Genomic DNA, 18,612 nt, shown 5'->3' with positions numbered 1-18,612 from the left:
TATTGTCTAATAGGTCTGAGTATCCAGGTTCCTTTCCTGAAAGAAAACTGAAATTATGGGCATTATGATATAATAGTAAACTATTTTGAATTAAAAATAAATTGCAATAACATACTCAATGAATGAGCACTGTAGCAGGAGTCTATGGGATGCTGTTGCCTTTTCCAATGTTATCTGTGAACATAAACATTAGGTCATATTAGCAGGCATATTCAAATGGAAAATGAACAGATTAGAATATTTGTCAAGATATTTTCTGTTGTTGGACAACTAGGTTGATTTCAAGTCTTAGCTATTGTATTGAGTGCTGTGATGAATAGCAGTGTGCATAACCTTTTGAATGTTTTTCTGTCCTGGGGATAGATACCCAAAAGAGGAATTGTTGGGTCATATGGCAGCTCAATTTTGAGTTTAGTGAGAACCTTCTGTACTGTTTTCCATAGGGGATGGACCAGGCAACTTTTCCACGAGCAATGGAGGAGAGTTCCTTTCTCATCACATCCCTGCCAACAGAGATTGTTCCCAGTATTTTTGATATGTGCCATCATCACTGCTATAAAATGATATCTCATTACTGTCTTGATTTGGATTTCCCTAATGGTAAGTGACGATGAACATTTTTTATGTCTGTTGGCCATGTGTCTGTCTACTCAGAGAAGAGTTTTTAGGTCATTTCTGCAAAAACTACACTTGTATTCATGTGACAACCAAGGAGAGTAGATGATGACTCTGAAGTAAAACAGGGCTGGATTAAGTGGAGACTAGGTGGAGCCAGGAAGAGGCATTTTCCTTACTTACACTGAAGTGGGAAAGAGAGGGCTGGGCTTGAAGGAGCCTGAGAAATAAAAGGTCATTGTGCTGGGACTGGAGAGATAACACAGTGCTAAGGCGTTAGCCTTAGACGCAGAAGGATGGTGGTTCGAATCCCTGCATCCCATATGGTCCCCCAAGCCTGCTAGGAGTGATTTCTGAGCATAGAGCCAGGAGTAACCACTGAGCGCTGCCAGGTGTGACCCCCCCCCCCCAAAAAAAAAGGACATTGAGCTGACCAGGTTCTGGTGAAGGCACATGAACCAAGGCAGGAGAAAGACTATTTGATTTAGAGTTTATTACTTTGATGTATAATTTAAAACATTTGGAAATATAAATGAGGATGTTCATTCTTTCTCTTTTAGGTCCTTGTCCTGGATCTAGAAAACTGATGGGAAGCCTTAGAAACAATATACTTTATATTCATTTTTCTTTATTTGGAGGGCATTTGCAGTGACACTTGGATAGATGGTTCAGTACTGAGGTCAAATATAGGATGCTGTTTGGTCATGGGCCTTTAAGGGCCTTCAAGATTGCTCCTGAGATTCTAGGGAGCTTATCTGTACTAGAAATCTCCTTCAAGGACTCTGTAATTTGATTCATTTCTTTGCACTAACTTCCTGACCCCATAAGTTTGTACTATGGACCAATAATTTACATTTTTAATTATTTTATGATCCATAATTTTTACAGATGATCAGTTGAGTAATTTAATTCATATTTTATACATAATTAAGCACAACTAATGATCAAAAACAATTAAAATAAGTGAAGAATAAGAGACTAAAGAAACCGGAGAGGGGCCAGTGAGTAGTACCACAGAGAGGGTGCCTTGCATGCGGCTGCCCTAGGGTTCAATCCCAGAACCTCATATGGAACCCCAAACCCCAGTTTGCTGAGTGAGCTCAGAACCCAGAATCAAAAGTAAGATCTGAGCACCACTGGTGTGACCTCCAAACAAAACAAAACAAAAAGAAACAAAAGAAAAAAAATGTTTTGGCCACACCCGGTGGCATTCAGGGGTTGGTTACTCCTGGCTATGCACTCAGAAAATGCTCCTGGTTTGGGGGACCATATGGGACACCAGGGGATTGAATCGTGGTCTGTCCTAGGCTAGCATGGGTAAGGCATCTGCCTTACCCCTTGTGCCACCGCGCACAAAAAGAAATTTTGAAAAGAAACTGTAGCTTTCCTCCTAAGTTGGTGGAAAAGATGATGATTAAAGACTGTTGCTTTGGGGCTGGAGCAATAGTATAGTTCCTTACACACAACTGACCTACATTTGATCTTCAGCATCCTGTTGTGAGTAATTAGGATTAATAGTAGGAGAGTTGAAAGGACCTTCCAAACAGAAGAACTTGAGCAAAAGCACATAGCTAGGAAAGACAAGAAATGGGGATGGAATATTGATAACCTAGATATTGCACAGTAGATAGAATGCTTGCCTTGCATGTGGACAACCAGGGTTTGATTCCAGGTATCCCATATTGTCCCCTAAGCATCATCAGGAGTTAAATCCTGGGTGTACTCAGGAGTATTCAGGAATATTGCCTGAGCATTTTTGGATATGACCCCCAAAACCAAGAAACACATAATCTGGTGCTTGGGGGCTGGAGAGATAATATAGGGGCTTAAGACACTTGCCTTGCACACAATTGACCTGGGTTCAATTCTCAGCATCATATGTGCTCCCCTTAGTAAAGCCAGGAATGATTCTTGAGCATAAAGTCAAGTAGTTTGCACTACTAGATGTGGTCCCAAAACAAAAAGGAAAAAATAGAACTGGTGCTGGGAGGCAAGAGATAGTCTAGTGATAGTCCAGTGATAGATTGCCTGTCTTCAAAATGAAGTCGCCAGCTGGAGCGATAACATAGTGGTTAGGGTGCTTGCCTTGCAGGTGGCTGACTTGTGTTTGATCCCCGATATTCTATATGGTCCTCAGAGCTCACTAGGCATGATTCCTGAGCACAGAGCCAGAAGTAACTCCTGAGCACCCCCCCTCCCCCCAAAAAAAAAAAAACCCAAAAAAGATTGCCTGTCCCATTTTCAATTATATCCCACAATTTTGGGGATCATAGGATGTCTTGGTAAATCTGCTCTGAATCTATTTAAATTATTACTTTTAAACATGTTCTTTAAAAATCACTGTGAATTGTACAGTTTCAAAGTTTCATGCTTACAATATTACAACATCAATCCTTCATCAATGACTATTTTCTTCCACCAAAGTCTCCACTTTCCTTCCTGCTCCCCAGCCTGTCTCTAGAGGAGGCACTTACCCTCCACCATTGTTTTAGTGTCCTTTCCTAATTTATCCCTGATCCTAGTGGCAAGCTCCTCACTGAAGAACAATTTTCCTGCTCCTGTTTCTATTGCCACTTTGTTATTCCCTTAAAAAGTTTCTTTATGCCTAGCTATTTTGGTCGATTTCTCTGTTTGGATGTGACTATTGAAATTGTTGTCCCCAATTATTCTTATTTTTTTTTCTCTTCCTTTCTTTTCTTTCGTTATGTGCTATGCCATGTTTCTTATTTCAAGAGCATGGCGTGTTTTTTTGTTTGTTTGTTTGTTTTTGTTTGTTTTGTTTTGTTTTTTTTATCTGTTTTTTGTGGTGCTTATCGATATAGCTAGAGTCCTCACTGGATACTTGATACTTCTTTTGGTACTGGTGGAGTGTTTCACCTTCTTTTTCTCCTTCATTTTCCAAATCGATGATGAGAGCCTCTAGAAGGATTCTGCCCATTTTTGGGGTATTAGACTCTTACCCCAGTTTATTTATTTTTTCTTTTTCGGGCAAAACCACGCAACATGAACTAGCTAGCCCTGCCTCCACTTAGAGGGGGAAATAAGGGAGGCATCAAGACCAAACTGATGCAAGACTACTAAGTAGTAAGTTAGATACAGAGGGGACCACATATTCTAGCCGCCCTGAGGGGGAGGGAAGAGGAAATGGGAGGTAGGACAAAATGGAGGTGTAGGGAGGACAATCTGGTGATGGGAATCCCCCCTGATTTTATATAAATATGTACCCAAAATGTTATTGTCAACAAAATGTAAGCCACTATGATCAAAATAAAAATTATATTAAAAAAAAAAAGAAAAAAAAAGTTTCGTTATGGGCCCGGAGAGATAGCACAGCAGCGTTTACCTTGCAAGGAGCTGATCCAGGACCAAAGGTGGTTGGTTCGAATCCCTGTGTCCCATATGGTCCCCCGTGCCTGCCAGGAGCTATTTCTGAGCAGACAGCCAGGAGTAACCCCTGAGCATCGCCGGGTGTGGCCCAAAAACCAAAAAAAAAAAAAAGTTTCTTTATATTCCTCATATGAGAACATCATTCTGCCCCTCTCCCTCAGTTAATTTCACTCAGCATGACTTCACTCTACATCCATCCAAATAGTTCCTCTGTGAATCTTAAGGAAGTTCTTTTGTATATGATTTTATTTCCTTCTTTGATCTTTCTAGTTTCAATATTTTTCTCTTTCCTAAGCCAGAAGAGCATGGAGAAATATAGTACAAAACGTCCATGAAATGAACACTTCACCAAGAATATCCTATCCAGCTAGATTATCATTCAGATTTGAGAGAGATACAGAGCTTCCTGATAAATCAACAGTTTAGGAAATTTATATTCTTGAAACTAATTTTGCAAGAAAAGTTCAAAGAGTCTCTTTAAAGGACAAACTTCCCAATATGTGACATTGACTATAGAATCACTAATGGTGCATATGACTGTCCACTACTAGATTAAGAAAGGTAAACTCTTAGTTTGCTATTTTATACTGGAGGATAATTTCTGAGCTCAAGTCAGAGCCAGTTGTAACCCCTAAGCTCTGCTCGGTGTGACTCCAAAACAAACAAAAAGAGATAAAGTGATATTCATGATATCCCTTCAGTAACAATATTACAAACCACAGTGTCTAAAGAAAAAAGGAAGAGGTAAGAAAAATGTCTGCCACAGAGACAGGGGTGTTGGGAGGGAGAAGGTCAGAGGCAAACTGGGGACATTGGTGGTGGGAAATGTGCACTGATGAAGGGTGTTGGACATTGTATTCTGAACCTCAACGAACAACTTGTAACTGTGTTTCTTATAGTAATTCAATTAAAGATTTTTAAAATATCAGGTTTTTTGACCAAAAGGATAGCTTTATTATCTATTCAGAAATAACATTTGCACCCTGACAATCATTGCAGCACTGCTCACACTAGCCAATGTCTGTAAACAACCAAAGTATCCAATAACAGAGGGCTGGATAAAGAAAATATAGTACGTAATAGAATACTACTCAGCTATAATAAAAAATGAGATCATGCAATTTGCTGCTAGGTGGATGGATCTATAGAATATACTGAAGAAAGTTAGTATTAGAAGAATAGATATAAAATGAAATCTTTATTTGGGGGATATAAAGAAACATGGTAGGGGAGAATAACAAGTGCCCAAAGGCAACAGAAACTGAGATATAATCCTAGTAGGAAGTTTACTACAGAATAGGTGAAGGGGTAACTTGAAGAGGGGCGACCTGGGAAAATGGTGGGGAAAGTGGACATTTGGGTTGATATGTGGTGAGGGACTGTGCTATGGATAAAATTTTATCATTAAAAGTATTAGAAACCACAGGACACCGGAGAGATAGCATGGAGGTAAGGCGTTTGCCTTGCGTGCAGAAGGTTGGTGGTTCGAATCCCGGCATCCCATATGGTCCGCTGAACCTGCCAGGAGAGATTTCTGAGCATAGAGCCAGGAGTAACCCCAGAGCGCTGCCAAAAACAAACAAACAAACAAACAAACAAAAAAATAGAAAAGACAGGACCTCAAAACAAACGAATAACAACAACAAAAGGCATGGAGTGGTGCATGTTTGATTCCTGCCACCCTCCACAAGCCTGGTGCATCCATGAATTGCTGTCACTAGGAATTCCTTGTGCCTCAACCAAGTGCACATCCCACACAAGCCATACAACTGAAGTGTGCAGTTTTCTTTTCTCACCACCACACAGGTGTGTGTGTGTGTGTGTGTGTGTGTGTGTGTGTATGTATGTATGTATACATATGTTGTTAGGGTCTGGGAAAAATCCCCATCCTCAGGGCGCCCCGAGAGTTCCAAGGAATGACTTAGAGACTATGCAAGAGCACAGATGAGATTTTATTCTGGATCCAGGGTCAGTGCCCTGGGACATATCCCAAAGCAAAGACCTCAAGCTTTGTTTGAGCAAGGTTTATATAGATCATTTCTTAAAGGAACAGTGTCATCATTTCTTACAGGCACAGGCGCAGTTTGTGCATTTTTACATCATAACTTAGAAGAAAGAAACATATTCAATGAACAAAGAGATGGTTATTAAAACTTATCAACCCAGTGTTACATATTGCAGGTGTCAGCTTATCACAGTGGGCCAGGATGGGAACAACCTGGCCTTATTAGAGAAGAAAGAGAAGAAAGGGGATCACTAAAACTCAAGGTTCAAATGTAGCTAATTGTTATTCCTTTGCACAGAGTGGCACATACGTCAGCCTTAGAAGCATGAGAGTTGAGCTTTCTGGGGCCGAGAGCCCCCTCTGGTTGGTACTGCTGAAATCACTCTAGGCTTATAATTATTAGCAATAATACAAGAAATACTTAACGGCTAACTTAACTTCTTGATATACATATATCCTATAAAACTTAAAACTCACTTAAAGTGGCAGCTATAACATAATAGTAAGTATAAACGGGCCTTGATCCCACATGCCCAAGTCTTTATCTCCCAGGCTTGCTATCCTTGGGAGTTGTGAGAACAGAACTTGCTTATCGTAACTCAAGCTAACTGTCTGAGGCCTCTTTCTAAGTGTCTGAGGCCTCTTGTCTCTGTGGCTCCCCACTCTTCTGGCAGGGGTTTCTGTTTGCAGGCTAGAATTTTAAAATGGGGCAGTCTTTGAAAAAGAGAAGTTTAAAATATAAAAGACCTAAAACCATTTAAGAAATTTTTCCCGGGGCCCGGAGAGATAGCACAGCGGTGTTTGCCTTGCAAGCAGCCGATCTAGGACCAAAGGTGGTTGGTTTAATCCCGGTGTCCCATATGGTCCCCCGTGCCTGCCAGGAGCTATTTCTGAGCAGACAGCCAGGAGTCTCCCCTGAGCACCGCCGGGTGTGGCCCAAAAACAAAACAAAACAAAACAAAACAAAAAAAGAAATTTTTTCCTAATCAGTGTGAATGCTATAATAACAGCTTCTCCGATTTTTATCAGCAAGGAACTCCGAGTTTCAAAGGTAGAATTTGCAGAAGCTCATTGGGCAGGAAGAGGGGATTTGAGTTCAGGCATTTTCGTCTTAAATTCTCTGCTGAAGGACTCTCCAGGGTCTTCGTCTATAGAGTGAGGTTTGCACAAATGCCTGTTTCCAAAGAAATTAATGAGTAACTTGCCCTTATTTTCCAACCAGAACTGAGGCCTGCAACATAAACTATATTAGATCAATGAGGATGTTGAGGGATTGCTCTACTCTGGAATAAGTACCGTTGTTTACCATTAGGAATTTGGTCACTTTTGTAAGGTGTTTTGTTTTTAAGTGCGGGTAGGCCCATAAGCTTAGTATGGTAGCTGCTGGGAAGAAGAGGCAGGAGAGGTGGCGGGAGGAGTGGAGAGTCTACTTGACAAAACTAAAGCACTTTTATAAACGCCGAGATGCCAAAGACAAAAAAAGAAAGACGCGAAGAATTCTGCACAGTCCCTGCTCCCCGGGGTGAGGAAAAAGCCTGACAGGGTCTTTTCCCGCGAGAATTCAGAAGAAAGTGGAGGCGAGAAAAGGCGGCAGGCGCCCAGCCCAGAGCGCCTAGGCGAGTTCCCGGTTAAGATTTCCTGAGCTACGCCCACAGGGCCTGCCCGCTCCGCTCAACCCCGCCCCCTTGTAGGCCTCCTGCCCGCCCATTCGCTGAGCTCCTCCTCGCCCCGCCCACAGCGCCTTGTTTACCCGCGGTGCATGGTGGGGCGGTCGCCCGGGACGACTTCGCCGCGCAGTGGCTACCCAGTCTGGAGTTCTAGTGGTGGCGGCAGTATAGCAGCATGCGCCCGGCCTCGGTGCCGTCCGCGCCCCTGGCGAGCCCCGACTACTACGAGAAGCTGGGCCGCCTCCAGCACGGGCTGAGGGAAAGGTACGGCCTACCCGGGTGGGAGCTGGGAGTCCGCGCGCGCCGCGGGTCCGCTGGCGTTTCTTCCTCTCTTTGCTCCTACGGTGGTTCCTCTCTGGCCCGATGAGGCCCGCCCCGTTTCTGGGACCCCAAGAGGGTCCGTAGGTTGGAGCGCCCCCCACCGGGGTGCAGAACGGGGCCGTGGAACTGAATCTGCCCAGGAGCTTAAGAGTCCTGGAGTTCCACCGCCTGTCACTCTCCTCGAGACCCTGGGACCTAGCTGTCGCCTCCCGTGACACGCCCCGTCTTCGAATTGTCATCCTACTTTTGACAGCCGCGCTGCCTCTTGTGAGGACAGATTTGGGGATGAAGGCGGGAGGGCTTGGGGAGAGGGATCGGGAACGACAGTGGCGTGTAGGATAGTTTACTCTGTTTCAGATGCAGAAGACTTTGATGTTGCACCCTATTTACCCGCTGAAGATGACATTTCTAGCTTCCAAAATGTTCCTGATGCCTAGATGAGATGGGAGACACTGAAAATAGCTATTAGCGATGTGTCTTTTATTTTTTTTAAAAACATATCAATAATATCTTTATTTAAGCACCATGATTACAAGCATGATTGTAGTTGGTTTTCAGTCATAAACAGAATACCCCCCTTCAGGGCAAAATTCCCACCACCAATGCCCACCCCCCTCCAGAACCCATGCCTGTATTCCAGACAGGCATTCTACTTCTCTCATTCTTTAACATTGTCATGCTAATTGATAGTGTAATTATTTCCCTAACAGCTTTCACCACTCTTTGTGGTGAGCTTCAAATTGTGAGCTAGTCCTTCTGGCCCTTCCAGCCCTTAACTCTGTTGTGTCTGGGCCTTATTACAATAATGTCTTTAATTTTTCTTAAAACCCATAGATGAGTGAGACTATTCTGTGTCTATCTCTCTCCCTCTGACTTATTTCACTTAGCATAATAGATTCCATGTACATCCATGTATAGGAAAATTTCATGATTTTGTCTCTCCTGATGGCTGCATAATATTCCATTGTTTATCTGTATTACATTTTCTTTAGCCATTCATCTGTTGAAGGGCATTTTGGTTGTTTCCAGAGTCTGGCTATTGTAAATACTGCTGCATGAATATAGGTTTGAGGAAGGGATTTTTGAATTGTGTTTTTGTGTTTCTAGGGTATATCTCTAGGAGTGGTATGGCTGGATCTTATGGGAGCTCAATTTCCTGTGTTTTGAGGAATCTCCATATTGTTTTCCATAAAGGCTGGACTAGATGGCATTCCCACCAGCAATGAACGAGAGTTCCTTTCTCTCCACATCCCCACCAGCACTGATTGCTCTTGTTCTTTGTGATGTGTGCCAGTCTCTGTGGTGTGAGATGATACCTCATTGTTCTTTTGATTTGCATCTCCCTATAATTAGTGACATGGAGCATTTATTCATGTGTCTTTTGGCCATTGAAGTGTGTCTTAAGAACAGTTAGAGAAAGCAATAAAGCAATTTGCTATGAAGAAGCCCATAAAAAATAGATTGTTACCAGGGCTGGAGCGATAGCACAGTGGTAGGGCATTTGCCTGCCCAGAATAGACCGAAGTTCGATTCCCAGGCATCCCATATGGTCCCCTAAGCCAGAAGCAATTTCTGAGCACATAGCCAGGAGTAACCCCAGAGCATCACAGGGTGTGGCCCAAAAAGAAAAAAAAAAGATAGTTGAATTATGATTTTGTTAAATAAACTAAGTGGAGCTGGTAATCATCTTGTAGAACAAGAAAGGAACTTGATTTTTGTATCTTGATCAAATGTTCTGTGAGTTCTGAAAGTTGTAAAGTCATTTAAGTCATTTAAGAAGAGAACTGTGACAATTAGAAAGTGGCAACATTATTGCATATATGGTAAAGACAGAAATTAGTAGTAGTTTTGAAAAGAAATTACTTTCATCATCAGATAATATAGATTCAATTTTAGTCAAATATTTAGAAAGCATATAAACTGATCTAATTATCCTCACCACATTTCACTATACTTTAATCCTTTTTTATATCTTTTTTTGTGTGTGTATGTGTGATTTTTGGGTCACACCCGGCAGTGCTCAGGGGTTATTCCTGGCTCCATGCTCAGAAATATGGGACGCCGGGATTCGAACCGATGACCTTCTGCATGAAAGGCAAATGCCTTACCTCCATGCTATCTCTTCGGCCCCCCTTTTTTATATCTTACTGTCTTTCTCACATACTTACATGCACTTACCCGAATGGACTCCTCACCTTAACTTAAAACAATCACTACTTACAGTGCCTTCCAACTTCTCCAAATATTTAATAACCTATCCCTAATTTATGTAATACAACTCTTTAGATCCTGGGAAAGGAACCATATTTAACAGTATCTTTAGTTCCTATTCCCTTCCTTGAGATGGAGAAACACATGCATATATATCAAATAAATAAAAGACATCCCAAGTCAACCAGCTGGTGTCCAGGAGTTATGAATATCTATGTAGAATCCAGTAGATCTCATTATCACTAAATAATGACTAATTTTCAGCCAACTGATTATTTTAAAGACAGTATTAATTGTCTACACATACCTCTTATTAAAAGACTTAGGTGGTGCTTTTTATACATCTTAATACTTTTGTATAATTAAAGTTCCTATTAATTAGTCCATGATCTCATATCTTTCATTTCTTTTTGTGTTGTTTTGGGGGAACAGACTTGGCAGTGCTTGGGGGAGGCTATGGGTCTTGGGGAACGATATGGCATGCCAAGCTTGAGTCTGGTTTAGCCACATGCAAGGCAAGTTACTGTAGCCACTGGACAATCTCTTGAGCCCCTCTCCAGGGTCTAATTTTAAAATGTTAAGTAGGGGCCGGTGAGATAGCGCAGCGGTAGGGCATTTGCCTTGCCGGCTGACCCAGGACAGACATTGGTTCGAATCCCGACATTCCAATTGGTCCTCCTTGCATGCCTGCACACAGAGCAATTCTGAGCGATTTCTGAGCACAGAACCTGAGTGCCGCTGAGCGTGACCCAAAAACCAAAACCAAAACAAAACCCCAAAATGTTAACTTGTTCCTGTGCCATACCTTACAACTAAATATGAGGTTTTGCTTCCTGTGCTAGGAATTCCTGGGTATTTATAATCCTTATGGTATAATAGCAAGTACAATAGTTACTAACCTTGGTTTTTTTTTGGCTTTTTGGGCCATGCCCTGTGACGCTCAGGGGTTACTCCTGGCTATGTGCTCAGAAATCCCTCCTGGCTTGGGGGACTGTATGGAACACTGGGAATTAAACCAAGGTCTGTCCTGGATCAGCTGAGTGCACGGCAAATGCCCTACCGCAGTGCTATCGCTCCGGCCCAGTTACTAACCTTCTTATGTTTAATTTTTTTTTTGGCCACACCCATTTGATGCTTAGGGGTTACTCCTGGCTAAGCGCTCAGAAATTGCCCCTGGCTTGGGGGGACCATATGGGATGCTGGGGATTAAACCACGGTCCTTCCTTGGCTAGCGCTTGCAAGGCAGACACCTTACCTCTAGTGCCACCTCTCTGCCCCCCCCCCCCTTTTTTTGGTTTTTGGGTCACACCTGGCAGCGCTCAGGGGTTACTCCTGGCTCTATGCTCAGAAATCGCTCCTGGCAGGCTCAGGGGACCATATGGGATGCCGGGATTCGAACCACCAACCTTCTGCATGAAAGGCAAACAAACGCCTTACCTCCATGCTATCTCTCTGGCCCCTTATGTTTAATTCTTAATGCTTTAATTAGTAAGATAGGGAAGGCTGTTGAAATTATATTTGTGTAGTACTGGGAATTGAACTAAGATAACTCATGTGCAAGACAAGTGCCTTATATACGTACTGCTCCCTGGCCCAGTATTAAGTAAAATAAGGAAACAGCTTTCCCCAACCCAATTCTCCATCCATCCCTGAGAGCTTGAGGTAAAAACGTTGAAAGCTGCATTTTTATACTTTATTTTGTAACTAGTCCCCATGCTCACAAGGACCATTGTTTGCCAACTGCAGTCTTTTGTGAGCTGGAGACAGTCTCTGCAGCTGTGCCCTGAGCTACTTCCAGGAATATTCCATCCCTGCCCAGTGCTGTTCCTGCCTAATATCAAGCCCACCCTATTGGTGCTGAAGGACCATGTGGTGCCAAAAATTGAACCTGGGCCTCTGCATGCCAGGCATGTACTTCAGCCCTTTGAACTATCTCCTAGGTAGTACAGTTGAGTTACCAGTTCAAAAATGTCCAGAAAGTGTAAGATAGAAAATAATTTTTCTTTTTTATTTTCTTTAGCGATAGCTGAATTAATAACTAGATATTTTTTTGGTAATTGGTATTTTTCTAATCCAAATTGTAGTAGCACAGTTATAATTTTATATTCAGAATTTTTTTTTATTTTGTATACAATTTTTCTCTGCCTGTGGTGAAAGTCAGTCATGCGTGCATAGTATCACAAGCATAGTAGGAACTTGTAAGTAGAATTGAGTATCACAGTTTATATAAAAATATCCATTTGAGAGCCCGGAGATATAGCACAGCAGTGTTTGCCTTGCAAGCAGCCGATCCAGGACCTAAGGTGGTTGGTTCGAATCCCGGTGTCCCATATGATCCCCCGTGCCTGCCAAGAGCTATTTCTGAGCAGACAGCCAGAAGTAACCCCTGAGCACCGCCAGGTGTGGCCCAAAAACCAAAAAAAAAAAAAAAAATCCATTTGAAAGGCCCATGCATCTGTCCTTTTTTTTTTCTTTTTAATTTTCTTTTTTTTTGGGGGGGGGGCCACACCCTGTGATGCTCAGGGGTTACTCCTGGCTATGCACTCAGAAATCGCTCCTGGCTTGGGGGATCATATGGGACTCTAGGGATCGATCCAAGGTCCGTCCTGGATCTTCCGTGTGCAGGGCAAACGCCCTACTGCTGTGCTGTAGCTCTGGCCCCTTCCTTACCTTTTTAAGTTAGTATTGATTTAGAGTGAGGCATCATAGTATTGAAGACACTGACACTGAGCAATTAGTTGAGTAAAACTGAAGATGATACTGAGATAAAAGAGTAACAAATGACTTAGGAGGAGAAAAGTAAATTATGGCATCTCACTTATTGTGTAAATGTCAGAAAGGTTCAGGGTGACTGAGATATTTGACAAAAGGTATGTAACCCAGGCCTGAGTGTTTTATTCTGATTCTGAAAGAGTTGATAGGTAGGAATTGAAAGATAGTCCTTTGAATATACCTTTCTCTATGAAGTAACAATATAATTTTAAATCTTAATTTTAAAGCAAATACAGAAAGATAGAATTCAGAAACACAGTGCTGATGAAAAAGTTAAAATGGCCTAATGAGGGGCCGGAGAGATAGCATGGAGGGTAAGGCGTTTGCCTTTCATGCAGAAGGTCATTGGTTCAAATCCCTGCGTCCCATATGGTCCCCCGAGCCTGCCAGGAGCGATTTCTGAGCATAGAGCCAGGAGTAACCCCTGAGCGATGCCGGGTGTGACCCAAAAAACCAAAAAAAAAATTATTTAAAAAAATAATGGCCTAATGAGCTTGGCTTTCTTTTCCTTGGCAGAGAGGACCAAGAAGTGTTTTGTATTTGGCAGATCTCGCAAACTGTTTAGAAGGCCTAGGACAATCCTGGTGATACTTAGCCAACCAGTTTTGACAATTCAGGTCCTGGAAAATTGATTAGGAAGTAATACTCAAACCTTGTGATCCTTGGAATCACCAGGGTAAAACCCAGTAGTGCTTGGGAGGCCATTTGATGCCAGAGATTGAACCAGGGCCCTGTATAAATAAATCATGTACTCCTGAACCCTATGCTTTCTCTCAGGCCCTCAAGAAATGATTGTGGTTTTGCAATGTCATGAGTGTCAAGAGATATCTGTCTACTAAAGACAGAGCAGGAACAAAGATTTTTTATGTTTGTTAACCAAAAATAACTTTCTGCTTAGGAGGCAATGAGTTACCAAAGAAACACTGGTTCTTTTGACTAGAACTATTAAAAATTATTATTATTATTATTATTATTATTATTTTTTTTTTTTTTTTTTGGTTTTTGGGTCACACCTGGCGGTGCTCAGGGGTTACTCCTGGCTGTCTGCTCAGAAATAGCTCCTGGCAGGCACGGGGGACCATATGGGATACCGGGATTCGAACCAACCACCTTTGGTCCTGGGTTGGCTGCTTGCAAGGCAAACACCGCTGTGCTATCTCTCCAGGCCCTAAAAATTATTTTGAGGGCAGAATCAATAGTACAGTGAAGCACTTGTCTTGCACACTACCAATACAAGTTCAATTCCTGGCATTCTGTTTGGTCCCCAGAACCCACTAGGCTTTATTCCTGAGTACAGAGCTAGAAATGACCCCTGAACACTGTCAGGTATTTCCAATACCTGACAAAAACAAAACAAAACAAAACAAAAAAAAAACATGGATTTGAAATAAGTTTAAGCATATATAAAAGTTGCAATATAACCAAAACAAAACACTTTTTGTTTCCTCTCCTTATTTTTTTAATAGGGTCTATAGGGGTTGTATAGGATTTATTTTTGTTGATTTTTGTGAGTACTTTATCTTGGATAACAATCCTTTAGTCTGATGTGCTGAGTGTAAACTTTTTTTCCCATTGAATTGGGTGCCTTTTAGATTTAGCTCATGTTTCCTGCCATACAGAACCTCTTTAATTTGATATAATCCCATCTGCTTATTTCTTATTTTGTTGCCATTGCTAATAGAATCATATCATTGGACATAACTTTGAGGTTAAAATATTGATGCATTCTGCTTCATTTCAAAGAGGACTGACTTTATTGTAAGATATGGGCTATAGATTCAGCTTCATTTTTTTTACGTGTGGTTATTCAGTTTTCCCAGCACAGTTCATTGAAGAGGTTATTTTTATTTTGGGGGGGGGGGTTTGGGTCACACCCGGCGGTGCTCAGGGGTTACTCCTGGCTGTCTGCTCAGAAATAGCTCCTGGCAGGCATGGGGGACCATGTGGGACACTGGGATTCGAACCAATCACCTTTGGTCCTGGATTGGCTGCTTGCAAGGCAAACGCCGCTGTGCTATCTCTCTGGGCCCGAAGAGGTTATTTTTAAACTATCTTTATTCTATTTCATGCCCCAGTTCCTTTGTCAAAAATTTGTTAGCCATAGATCTGGGTATTTGTCTTGGGTACTCAAGCCTAAACAATTAGAGTTCAATTCAAGACCGTGCTGTTTTGATCACTGTGCTTTATTAAATTCAAGTTTCAAGTTAAATAAATACCTCCTAGTGTCTTTTTAGTGTGTTATAGGCCAGTGATGGTTAACCTTTTTGAGCCCAATTGCCCAAACTGCTGTACAATACCCGATCCTCCCAGTGGCCAGTCCGGCCCTGTTGCCAGGTGAGCTGGCAAATTCGCCTCCCACCAAGCTGCATATCTTAGTTGCGGACATTCCTGTGGGCCAGCTGCAAAGCCTTCTTGTGCCACAGTTGGCATGCGTACCACAGGTTCGCCATCGAGGGTATAGGCTATTTGGGGTATCTTAAGATTCTATTTATCTTTATTATTGACTTTTTTAAAGTTATTGAAGATTATCATCTGAATTTAGTTTAGGATTGTCTTGAATATATATAATTTAGGTAAGGTCATTTTGGCAATTTTTTTTTCAATTCATGAACAGGGAATATTTTTTTATTTTCTATCTCTTTCTCAAGTGGGTTATAGTTTTCATGGCATAGCTACTTCACCTCTTCTATTAAGTTGATTCCTAGAAACTTGTTATTTTTGGGTGCTATTTGAATGCAATAGAATTATTTGGGTATTTTCTCTTCTAGCTTTGTTATTTATATATAGAAATACAATAGGCTGGGCCAGAGAGACAGCATAGTGGTGGAGCGTTTGCCTTACATGTAGCAAACCAGGATGGACAGTGTTTCAAATCCCAGCATCCATATGGTCCCTTGTGCCTACCAGTAGTGATTTCTGAGCACAGAGCCAGGAGTAACCTGTGAGAGAAGCCAGGTGTGTCCTCAAAACAAAACAAAAAAACCACATTAGGCTTTTGTGTATTGATTTTGTAGCCAGCCACTTTAATATATTGGTTTATTGTTTTTAGGAGCTTTATCATGGACTTTTTAGGGTCTTTCATGTTAATCTGAAAATAGCGATAATTTGACGTTTTTTTCAATTTGTGTTCTTTGATTTCTTACTTGATTGCTATAGGTAGGACTTATAATATTACATTGAGTAAAAACAGAGACAATAGATATCCCTTGTTCCTGATCTCAGAGGAAGTACTTTTAGTTTTTAACCATTGAGAACAATGCTGATTGTGAGTTCGTTCTAGATGGCTATTATTTAAGGAAGCTTCATCCATCCTGTTTTTATTGTGGTATTTATCATGTTTGGAATTTGAATCTTGTCTAAAGATTTTTCTGATGATCAATTATGTCAACTATGTGATGCCTTTTCTTTCTTAAAAAACAAAACAAAACAAAAACAAAAGACAGGGAGACCCTGCCCACGAAACATGCTGTCATGGGACCTGCTGGATTTTCTAGGCATACTGGATTGTCTACCCAGGGACTTTCTTTGTGATCCCAGTGGGGGTTCTTTTCAATAAAAAAAAAAAAGATTTTTTTTCTGTATCAATTGATATAATCATATGTTTTTTGTATATGTTGCATATTAATTTGTTTGTGATTAGACCATCCTTGCATCCCTGAAATGATTCCCACTTGATTGTGGTGTATGATTTTATTTAAATATGCTATTGTATATAGTTTGTTAAAATTTTTTAGGGGTTTTTGTATTGTTCATCAACAAAATTGGTCTTAATTTTTCTATTAGTATCTCTACTTTGGGTAATATTAGCTTTATAGCAGGGGTTAGGAAGGATTCTCGTCTCTTCAATATTTTGGGAGAACTTAAGGACTAAAGTCTTCTCTGAAGTTTTGATAGAAGTCATCAGGGAACCCATTTGGACCACTAAATTTGGTTTTGAGGAAGTTCTTTACTATTTTAATTTATTTGCTTGCTATTGGCTGTTCAGGTTTTCTACTTCCTACTTGTTCTGTTTTGGTAGATTACATGATACTGTTTTGTTTTTGTTTTGGAGCCACATCTGGCGGCACTCGGGTTAGTCCTGGCAGGCTCAAGGTACCGTAAGGGATGCCGGGGATCAAACTGGGTCAACCACATGCAAGGCAAACACTCTACCGCTAAGCTATCGCTCCAGCCCTTAGATTACATGATTCTAAAATCTATTTTTTCTAGGTTATGCAGCTCTATGCTATAATGTTATTCAGAGGAACCTGCCAAAATATCTTATATTTCTGATGGGTCTGCTGCAATTTCTCTTTTTTCATCTCTGATTTATTTAGGAACTATCTTTTTTCCTTTTGGACCTAGGTAAGGGTTTATCTATCTTGTTTATTCTGTAGAAGAACCAGCTCTTGGTTTCATTGACTGTATTTTTCTCTTCCTTTATATATTATTGATTTCTGATTTAATTTAATTTATTTATTTATTTATTTTGGTTTTGGGGTCACACCCGGTAGTGCTCAGGGGTTACTTCTGGCTCTATGCTAAGAATCACTCCTGGCAGGCTCTGGGGACCATATGGGATGCTGGGATTTGAACCACTGTCCTTCTGTATGCAAGGCAAACACCTTACCTCCATGCTATCTCTCTGGCCCCTAATTTTATTTTTTTAATTAATTTTATTCCTTCAATACATTTTGGAGTTGTTTGTTGTTTCCAGATTTTCAAATGTGTATTATGTTGTTGATTTGAGCATTTTCTTTTTTCCTAATTTAGGACTGCCTGTACTGCTATAAATTTATTCCTTAGTACAGTTTTGATCTCTTCCATAGATTCTATTATCTTATTTTTACATTCTCATTAGTTTCAAGGAATGATTTCATTTTTTCCTTGATTTCCTTTTTGATCAAGGTATTATTTAGCAGTGTTTTGCTCAGTTTCCGAGTGTTGGAGGTTTTCCCAACCTTCCAAGTGTTTTGATGTTTCTTTTAGAGGTTTCATGACATTGAATCTAGAGGTATCTTCAGTGCTTTAATGCCATTGTCCAGGCAAACAAAAGCAAAGCTAAACAAATAGGACTACATCAAACCATGAAACATCTATACCATAAAAAAAATGATAAGAATGAAAATGATGGGGGCCGGAGAGATAGCATGGAGGTAAGGCGTTTGCCTTTCATGCAGGAGGTCATCGGTTCGAATCCCGGTGCCCCATATGGTCCCCCGTGCCTGCCAGGAGCAATTTCTGAGCCTGGAGCCAGGAATAACCCCTGAGCACTGCCGGGCGTGACCCAAAAACCACAAAAAAAAAAAAAAAAAAAAAAAAGAATGAAAATGAAAAGAATGAAAAAAATCCACTCTACTTTCTGCCACTTATCTGACAAAGGGTTAATATCCAAGGTATATAAGCACTGGGAGAATTTTCCAAGGAAAATAATACCATCAAAAACTGGGGGGATTGGGGAAGAGATGAACAGAAACTTCCTCAGAGAAGAGATATGAATGGCTGGAAGGTATAGGAAGAAAAAAATGGTCTGCATCTTTCATCATCAGGGAAATGCAAATCAAAATAGCAGTGAGATATCACCTTGCACCAGTGATATAAACTGGTTTTAATCATAAAGATTAAAAACAGTGTTGATGGGGATGTAGGGGGTAA

General features: G+C 41.1%; 1 protein-coding gene across 1 annotated transcript in view; it reads left to right on the top strand.

Moving 5' to 3' along the window:
- The first annotated feature begins 7,804 nt into the window (after positions 1–7,804).
- KIZ (kizuna centrosomal protein) overlaps positions 7,805–18,612 on the top strand; it is a 132,568-nt gene continuing 121,760 nt past the window's right edge. The window contains 1 exon segment of the mRNA XM_049774332.1: positions 7,805–7,938. Within this exon segment, the coding sequence (XP_049630289.1) occupies positions 7,850–7,938 (89 nt within the window). The 5' untranslated portion in view covers positions 7,805–7,849.

This window comes from Suncus etruscus, chromosome 6 (assembly GCF_024139225.1).
Source record: "Suncus etruscus isolate mSunEtr1 chromosome 6, mSunEtr1.pri.cur, whole genome shotgun sequence".
NCBI lineage: Eukaryota > Metazoa > Chordata > Mammalia > Eulipotyphla > Soricidae > Suncus > Suncus etruscus.
Note: the sequence above shows the minus strand (reverse complement) of the source record. Positions and strands in the feature narration are given on the sequence as shown.